Source organism: Peromyscus leucopus, chromosome 10 (genome assembly GCF_004664715.2).
Source record: "Peromyscus leucopus breed LL Stock chromosome 10, UCI_PerLeu_2.1, whole genome shotgun sequence".
Lineage (NCBI taxonomy): Eukaryota > Metazoa > Chordata > Mammalia > Rodentia > Cricetidae > Peromyscus > Peromyscus leucopus.
Window position 1 is genome coordinate 58,075,018 of NC_051071.1, and position 9,705 is coordinate 58,084,722.

At 38.2% G+C, this 9,705-nt stretch overlaps 1 protein-coding gene across 4 annotated transcripts in view; it reads right to left on the reverse strand.

The window, feature by feature from the left end:
- The window catches only part of Gabra2 (gamma-aminobutyric acid type A receptor subunit alpha2), a 138,175-nt gene extending 129,234 nt beyond the window's left edge, over positions 1-8,941 (reverse strand). Inside the window, exons 1-3 of one of the 4 annotated variants that reach the window (XM_028862333.2) lie at positions 8,801-8,941; positions 7,764-7,851; positions 5,223-5,338 (exon numbers count right to left, since the gene is read on the reverse strand). In XM_028862333.2, the coding sequence (XP_028718166.1) occupies positions 5,223-5,338; positions 7,764-7,834 (187 nt within the window). In that variant the 5' untranslated portion in view covers positions 7,835-7,851; positions 8,801-8,941. Of the gene's footprint in view, positions 1-5,222; positions 5,339-7,763; positions 7,852-8,125; positions 8,249-8,402; positions 8,562-8,800 lie in introns of those variants that run through there. The other 3 variants (XM_028862400.2, XM_028862260.2, XM_028862468.2) reach the window with 3 other exon arrangements.
- Positions 8,942-9,705: the final 764 nt, after the last annotated feature.

Here is a 9,705-nt window from a genome sequence, read left to right on the forward strand (position 1 = left end):
CATTCATTGATGATTCCACATTGCTGCATTTCATGATAATCCCAAAGCACAACACAAAGGGAATTTTTCTTTATTGTATTGATTTTGTTTGCAGAGATTTCTCAAATATACAGAATAATATGGACAAATAAGACTGAATGAGTAAGAAAAACACAACTAACTATTTTCCTTAACACTATACAATATCTTCGGGCTAAACATGTTTGTGCATCCCTTTAATGTTGGTACAGGAGACAAAAGCAGTCAGATCTCTAAATTCAAGGCCAGATTGTCCTACATAGCAAGTTCAAGCCAGCCAAGACTGAACATAAGACCCTCCCTCAAAACCAGAACAAAATAATACAAAACATTACATTTTATCTGCTCAAAAGTTAACAAGTTTTAAAAGTCACAATCTTATAAAGCAAGTCTAATACTGAATATTGTCTATGTTGCATGTGTAGTCCAACCAGTAACTATGATAATATCTACAAATATTTCATCTTCTGTTTACTCAACACTGTACAAAAGACTCAGATGTACACAATAGAATAAACCCCTAATAAACAAATATGTCATTTATTTTACCTCCATTTTAAAAATTAAAAAACTCTGAATAAACATTGAGTTATATACCAAAAATTATTTAATTAGCATCTTAGGGCAACAGACTTCAAGACCCAAGTAAAGCTTATCTCAGTCATTATTGATTATATCCATTCTGAGAGACATTGATTTTTTTTCTGTACGTTTTCACCACCTGAATAGTCTATGTTTTTTTTTTATAAAATCTGAAGTAATACAATTCATAGAAATAAGTGATCATGCATCTCGCCGCAGTCTATGGATAAGACTTAACTTAGAAACTGTCCTTCAGATCTCACACCAATGACCTGGCCTCATGTCTTTCATGACTATAGGCATTAAACTTCTTATGATTTCAGATCATAAAAGAAGAACACTAGGAAAATATTTTCTAGACAAGCTCTTCAAAACAACTTTTCAAAACTGTAGTTATGCATGGTACTCAATCTAAATTTCGCAGACCGCATCCATAATTTAAATATCAAGGCTTGTCATTTCTAATCGTTATCACTGCTGAGCCCTGTGAATGTTAACTGTCATAAATATATGAGGCTTCTATACACACTCATTCTGCCAATGACCTCATAAAATTGGTCTAAACACAAATGTCAGTCTTTTAGTGAGTTAACCATTTGAAAGATTTCTCAGCCAGATTAAAAAAAAAAAAAAAAAAGAAAAAGAAAACATGGAGTGTCCTAATGTGTTCACATAACAGGAAGGATATCAGTGTAACTGAAGTAGTATATGCAAACAGAGAGCTACATGAGACAACGTCAAAGAATGAATGGAAGGCAGATCCCTCAGGAATGCACAGATGTCCAATGCAGGATGAACAGGGTGTGATTTCGGGGTTCTGAGCAGGCAAATGGTATGACATGACTTAAATTTTAAAAAGGACTACCTTAATTATTAAAACCTTAAAAATGTATAATTCAATATATTGCATAACCTGTGCCATGTATCTTAATCTCAATATACCATCCTTCTCTCAGAATTAAATATCACTGTTCTCACTTTCCCAAAGGAAATACCAAGTCTCAGAGTGTCTAAGGAACTTCTCTCGGTGAGGTCTAGTAGCAAAGGCAGGTGGATAATTTCTCTCATTTATTGTTATGTAGATTTAAGTTAAAATGGATTAAAATAACACTTATGATTAGTTGTCTGATTAGCTATCAATGAATATGTTCATTTCAGTAGATTATTATTGAATTAAATATTAATTATTTCCCTGATTAATTTCTGGAATATGACACAGATTATTTATCTGAACTTTCTATTTCAAGTAACATATGTATATTCAGGTTAAGACTTTTAGATAAAGAGCTGGTTAGGCAGTAAAGAGTGCACACTGCTCTCAAAGAGGACCTGAGTTTACTTCCCAGCACCCCCAAAACTTCCTGTGATGCCAACTCCAGGAAAATCTGACATTCCTAAACTCCAAGGACACCTGCATTCATGTGCACATGCACCCACACATACATAGACTTAATTACAAATAAAAAGAACAAATGCTGTGTTGCAGAAGTGGTGATAATCATTTAAATTTTCTAGAGTACATTTAAAAAAACTTTCACAGGCTTTCGTTTATTTTCAATCATTTTCGAGTTGTCTATATGCACATAACTTTGCTAAGTGCACTGAATATGCCATCATATTCAACATTTATCAAAGGAATTGTAATATAAACTTTATTTCAGGAATAATAACTGTGCATCTACAGAGGAAGAGTGTTTCAAATTCACACAAGTGCTATGGACAAGATCTGATGTGGTAAGTCTTCTGAATAAAAGACTCATTTCTCTCACTGAGTCACACTGCTCACCTCAGCGTTCACCACTGAAAGGGCAGCCAGACACAAGTAGTCCCATTTTCCAGATGGCAGAAAGTTAATCGAGAAATCAACATTTATTTTATGGCCACAATAGGCAAATCAATATCCAATTGCAGAAGTCACAGAGGACTTATGATTCAATGTCTATTTGATCTCATTAAGGTAATAAGAGGAACATAAAGATGAAATAAATAATACAAGATAACACGTAATAATTTCTAGGTGAGATATAGAAATAGCAACTCTTAAAGAAGTTCAACAGAGAGAGAATTGAATTTTGGTATTTCAGTTCAGTTAAGAAAGTCTGTGCTAAAGACCACTGGCATCATAATGGTTTTCAGAGAAATGTTATATTTTTCAATCAGTAGAAAAGTGGAATAGAAGTCTTTCTAGTAACAGGAGATAATATAGTCAAAGGTCAAAGGAGCAGATGGCAGGCATTCTCAAAAGAAACTAGTAAAGTTTGAGGTGCAAAATAGATGGGATTTGACCTAATATGAAAAAATGCACCCCAAGAAGCATGGATACTAGGAGAAGAGGAAAGAAGATAGATTTGCTGAAATATTAGTATGGGGCACGCATTTGTGTACCCGGTGTTGTTATGCAACATTCCTAATCAGCTTGTGAAGGAGAAAGGTAGACACAGTACATACAATTTTAATCAAAGGAATCAAGGTTTCTCTGCTCTGTCACAGTTGTAGGAGACAGATGGAGTAGAATACTACTCTAGAGAGTTTGATGCACAGCCTATGCTCTTCCAGTACCCTCAATGCCATCTATCAAATTGGGAACCACAAAGTTATGTGATCAAGAGAACCGAGTGGCACACATAAATTAGCAGTGTCAGCATAGTAAGAAGAATCAGATCATGAAATAACAGCAGATGATCATTATTAAGGCATTGGGGAAGAAAAAGAGTAACCAAAGAAAGGAGACAATATATTACATTAAACCAAGTAACAAAATAATGGGGATCCACATATGAATGTAAGCAAATTGAATTTTTAATTTGAGATAGAGACCGTAGAAACAGCCAAAGTCAAAAATGGATAGCCTCTCCTACCCTGTCATGCATCTTAAAAGCAAAAAAATGCTTTTTAAACTGAAAAGAAATGAAGTTCAAGATCTAGCTTTAACATTTTCCAATTTATTTTGTATCAAGCAATTTATTTAAAAATAAAAATTCCTATGTCTGAGACAAAAGAGCTGCCTTAGTACAATACACATTTTAAACCACCATTATGAATTTTGGTGGATTTGCACAAAACTTGTTTCTCTGGTATGAGTATGGTAAGAGTTTGCTAGCATTTTTTTCTTAACAGCTGAGCCATCTCTCCAGCCCCGCTAGCATTTTTTTCTAACTTGAGTAGCAAGTTATTATGTTTCTGCTAATTAGAAATAGCCAGTATTAAGGAGATACACTTTTCCGCTTTATGTTTTCTGTTATAAAATTAATTGTTTTTTTTTAAACTTTTCTTCTGATAAAAAAATATCTTGGAGATGCAACTTATTACTGTGTCCTATTTGAAACATTTGTTCTTCCCTGGGTCCTCTTTTAAACTTAAGATACTACTCAAGGGTTCAAGTGAATATTAACATTAATTAAATGGCATACTGTTTAACAAGTTGGGTCTATTTGACTGCTTCTCTACCACTCTGAACACATCTGGAAAATTTCCATGGATACATTTAAAATAAACAACTGTCTATCTTTATCGAAATAAATTACTAATATAAAAGTTCACACATTAAGTCAGTGCCAGATTTTGACAAACTCACATGTAGCTCAGGCTGGACTGGAACTTGCTATGTAGCTAAGGAAGACCTTGAACCCTTGATGAGCTTACCTCTATTTCCCAAATGCTGAGATCACAGACGTGTGCCACCGGGCCCAACTGAATACAAACCCCAATCAGCAGAATGACTAAGTTGTTAATGCTGGAATAACCAAGTAACTGTGCTGGTCATTACCTGGCATATAAGGTACAGCTAATTTGTCTCATTTTTGAATCAACTAAGCATTTCATTAAGTATGTGTATATGGTCATATTTATCACATGGAGTTTCATAACTAAGGTTTCTGTAACATACCTGTATCTGTACAAATAGATAAATATTTAACAATCTTAAAATTCAAATTAAATATCAGAACATTAGTGACAATGTCTTGGCTTGGGATATTTTAGAAGTCCTACATCTACACAACTTTTATCTGACTCGAGCATCACTTAGCAATGCTAAAGGGTCATTAAAACAGCACACTAGCCAACCCTAATTTCCTTTACTTTCCTTGATTAAAAAAAACTGTTTTACTTGAAAATTGTTGTTGAAGTTTGAAAATAAACTGTGTGACGACTTTGTAAAACAGGTTTATAGCCACTACATATTTAAGACATCTGCGTCAAATTATTATTGTGCATCTATACTGATCGGAAAACAGACATCTGTAAAAAGTGGTAATTAAGTAACACTGGTACAGCAGATAAATAATCATAAACTTAGACATATTTAATGACTGAAAAACAGGTTTTTTCCAATAAATTAATTAGAAAACTCTACACACACACACACACACACACACACACACACACACACAAACTTGTCTCCATATAAATGTGAGCATTCTATACAATATATATTACATATGTTAGGTGTGTGCAAAAATAAAGCAATAAGGTTTATTTTATGCATCTTAATTTCTGTTATCTAGGACCTCAAATGCCTAATAATGTCTTCATGAATGAAATATATTAAGGTGAGAATATTGCCTTTAACTTGTAAAGTCATTGTCTTGTGACAGTTTAAGATAAAGGAGAACTATTTTTACCTCCCAGTCCTGGTCTAAGCCGATTATCGTAACCATCCAGAAGTCTGTCTAGAATTCTTGTAAAGATGGTAATGTTATTTTTAGCCTCATCTTCTTGGATGTTAGCCAGCACCAACCTAAATAGATAATTTCACAAATTGGTATATATTATATATGTGCATACAGTGTTTGGCTAAGTGCCAAAATGCTCTTCTTACTTGATCTGAATTTGAGGCTGCTTTGGCCATTAGTGATACACACTTCTTTCCTTTTTCACTCTATAAATAGTACAAAACTTATGGGAACACTAAATATACTATTTAAAAATGGATAATAAATATCAGGATATCAGAAGCATAATTATAACACTTTGAGATTTCTGACACTTAGCATTCTGTATGAAAAAAATCTATTGCATAGAACATACCATGTTTACAGATTCTCATGTGCAAACATTATCAGCAAGATTGTTTAGCAGTTAGATGGAGCGTAATGACTAGAGAGACTTCTGAAGTGTTTCTTCAGTGTTGTGAACATTAATTGGAAAATAAACTGCCATCTTGGTAGTACAAATTACTCTATCGTTCTCATATGTAGCATTATTTCGCTATGCCTTTCACATTTTTAAACCAAGAAAATTTCCTGACTTGGGGTATACCTCCACCCAATGGCCAAGTATAATATAGACATCAGGGAAACTCCACTGGCAGGCTGCCAGGCTTCAGTGTGACCAGGAGATGGAGGTGGGCTCTGAAGGCAGCAGCAACACACAGCCTCAGAGTCGGGGAAGGCTAGGTCCTTGGAGTGGTCTCAGAAGAGAGATAAGGGACTACATAAAGATAAAAGTGTCCAGTTACCTCTTCTTTGGTGATAAATTTGTGGTAAGGAATGGTCTTAAAATATCCCCAGCAAAGCTTTAGAAGCAGTGATTTTCTCCATTATTTCTCCGTCATAAAGCCAGAGACCTGATTTTGTGACAGCAATTTGGTACCAAAGAAACTGAATGTATAAAACAGAGTGTCCCTTTTCATTGCCATTTTTTCTCAGAATGATTCAGAGATTTAAATTACTGTCCCCAAAAAAGAATCATTTATATAATAGAATAAAATTCTGCCATGAACATTATTGGTCAAATATAGAACAGAAAATGAATAGAGTGATATTTAGTTAAGCAGTTGGTGGTAGTTCTCAATGGTTATTAATTGATAATAAATCATCTATGCCATTAAAGTCAAAGACTGGATGTACTTACATTCTAGTCAATGTTTATCATATAAAACATCACTGACAGAGACCATTTACATCAAAATGAATGCAGAAACAGTAGCTAACAATACTCATAATAATCAATATTGGCAACAAACATCAAGCTAACATTTTGAAAACCAGAGTGAATATTAAAGTGTGAACAAGAAGATGAACAGCCTCATATATATAAATAAATCAGTTCATACACTCTACTCTCGAAAGTTTCTCTTTGCCTACTTTAAGCTAATTTTAAAACCCCTCACTAAGATAGTCACAGGAGTCTGAGATTTCACTCAGAGGTGTTGTTAAGTCATATTTCATATTCTCTTTCTAAAGTCAATATTCAGTTAGAGTGGGTATTTCCCAATTAAATTATTTCCAAATGGACTTCTTTTCAGTTTCAAAATATCGTTTCACACTTTGAAGATTATTTGGTCAAAACTCTTAAAGGGAATAATAAAATGCTATAATATTTATTAAAAAGTAATGGCTACAGAAAAATCCTTTAAAAAATTTAATTCTTCTAGGGTTTAAAAACACTTCCTAAATGCATTAAATGAAATATACCCACTGCTTGTTTTTTTTATAATCAGAAAAGACTGCAATTAATGTGAAATTGCTTAAAGCAATCAAATTTACTTCTGTGCAGATGATAGGCAAAAGAAGAAAATCACACATTTGAAATAAGTATTCTTTTTTATCAGTAGCCTGAAAAGAAAAATACCTTTAAATTAATAAGATGAAAAGTTGCTTCATACATCAAGCTTTTGTTTTATTGTTTGTGATTGTCAAGTTGTATACTACCTCCACCTAGAGGTTTAAGACTCACATATCATTTGGGTTTTCTATGTTGTTTATAGAAGCCCCAAATGATTGAAAACAAAAATGCAAAGGAAGACACAGAAAGAAAAGGAAAAAAACCTAAGTTGCCACTTAAATAATTTAGCTGATATTTTTCTGTCTGCTCCAAGGGTAGTTTGGCTTCCTCATCAGATTTTGACATTATAGGTAACTTAACTGCAGGCATCCTTTGGACTAATAAACTCCTGATAGGGTAGTCTCTTCTTCAGTTAAATGCTTCATATAGAAAATGTGCTCATTCTTTTTTTCTTTTTTTTTTTTTGTGGCTTTAAGAAAAAAGATCAGCAAACTTTTTCGAGTTTCAGACACTTAACGGGTCAATTTCCTATACAATACATTTCCATTAAAAACAATTCTTCAAAACCTCTCTACTCTGAAAGATCACAGAGACACTTAGGGCATTTAGAAATCACGGCTATACCTGAAACGAAGAAATCAAACACAGCATCTCACCTGGCTGGGTGCCACACTAGGAAAATAAGCAGCAGAGACCGTACATTGCAGGTGTTCAATTTTGTCTCCATCTTCCTTGTTTGCGAAGCTATGGAAGAAAAACAAAATTAAATTAAAACTGTTCTCAGTCCTGTCATCCAAGTAAGCCCAAAAGAATGTCATCTCAGTTGTGGGGAGGGTTGTTACTCCCGTGCACTAGGTGTTTAGGTGTAGGGCTAGATGACTGGAGGAGGCGGAATGACGCTCCTCATCTCCTCTCCCCCCTGCCACTTAACTTCCCCCAGCCCCATCCTCTGCAAGCACTTCGTTATGCACACATGAAATGACAACACCCGGGACTCTAAACTGACACATGCGCTTACGAAGGAATAGATTGGAGGAGTGAGTGGAAAAGAGGTGGAGAGATGGATACTCCATGCCTCGCCTTCTCAGCGAAGACCACCTCCGCAAGCACAGCAGGAAAAGCTAGCAGCTAGCAGCCTACTTTTCAATGTCTGTCTTTTCCTTACAGTGAATTGCAGTCCTCAGGTCTTCACTTTCCCCAACAACACCCCCTCCCACGCCGCCCCCCCCCCCAAAAAAAAAATAGAAAACGAAATCCAAATCCTTCTCCCTGCCCAGCCACATTTGCCCACATACACGTTCAGGAGGTAGCAGGGTGGGAATTGAGTGCTGCGAACTCTGCGTTGGACAGCTGCTCTAGAACCAAGATTACCAAAAGAGCGTGAGGCGTTAGGATCAAACACCAAGCAGGCAGGCGGCGCAGCCACTGTGTGCAAAGTTGGAGACTGTAAAAGAGCCGGGCCAGCGTGCTGCCGCCGGACTGGCTCTTGGATTTTTATTGTAGTTGCAAATACGTTCCTGGGGAGGGACATTGGGATTAGATTTTGGAAGCTGGAGGGCAGAGGAGCCTCTGTTTCGAGGGAGCATAAAGAGTGGAGTGGGCTGGGGAGATGGGGGGGGGGGGGAATAAATGCCGGCGAGGCAGAGGAAAATGGGCAAAGGTCGCCCGCTGCCACCAACGTCTGCGACCCTACCTGAACAGCAAGCAGAAGTAGATGTTTTCCTCCAGTAGCTCTGATTCTGGGGAAATGGAAAACTTGAGAAAGAGAGAGGAGAAAAACAGAGAAGAGAGAGGGGGGAAGAGGAGAGAGAGAGATAGAGAGAGAGAGAGAGAGAGAGAGAGAGAGAGAGAGAGAGAGAGAGAGAGAGAGAGAGAGAGAGAGAGAGAGAGAGAGAGAGAGAGAGAGAGAGACTGCAGCAGCCTAAGGAACAGGCAGCAAAGGGATGGGCTGGTGGTGGAAGCTGGAGCAGAGCGCGAGGAGCCGCGGCCGCGCGAGGAGTAGGCGGCGAAGGCGTCCGTAGTGGCGGTGATGGGCGGAGGAGGAGGAAGAGGAGGAGGGAGTAGCGACGGCAGGAGCCGGGGGTGGGGGCGCGGAGGCGCGATGCGCGATGCGCGCTGGCAGCGGCGGGCACGAGCCCCGCGCCTGGAGAAGGAGGAGCCAGCCTGAGGAGGAGGGCTAATGAGGTTCCTGGGAATAGGGGACCCCCCAACCCCCACCCCAATCCCGGTCAAGCCGGGGAGACGCGGGGCACCCCAGTGAGCCCCGGAGCTCCGCTGCCCGGCGCCCACACCGTTCTGGAGGAGCAGAGCCCACGCCCCGCCCGGAGCTGCTCTCCGGAGGCCCCGAGCTTCCCGGTGTGAGGGTTAGGGGGGCGCTGCTGGTGAGTGTGGGTGAGGAACCCTGAATGGTATGTGTCTGTGAGGCCCTAGGTCCCGCGGATTGTTCCCTGCCGCTGGTCCCCCAACATCATCCCTGGTAGAGCGATGTGGCTGCCTGGAAGAGGTAACGATGTATGGCTCCCACTGGAGGGCGAAGGGGCTAATCACGCCTTTACTTAGTCATCAGCGCATCCACGCAGGACCAAGTTAAATGCACGT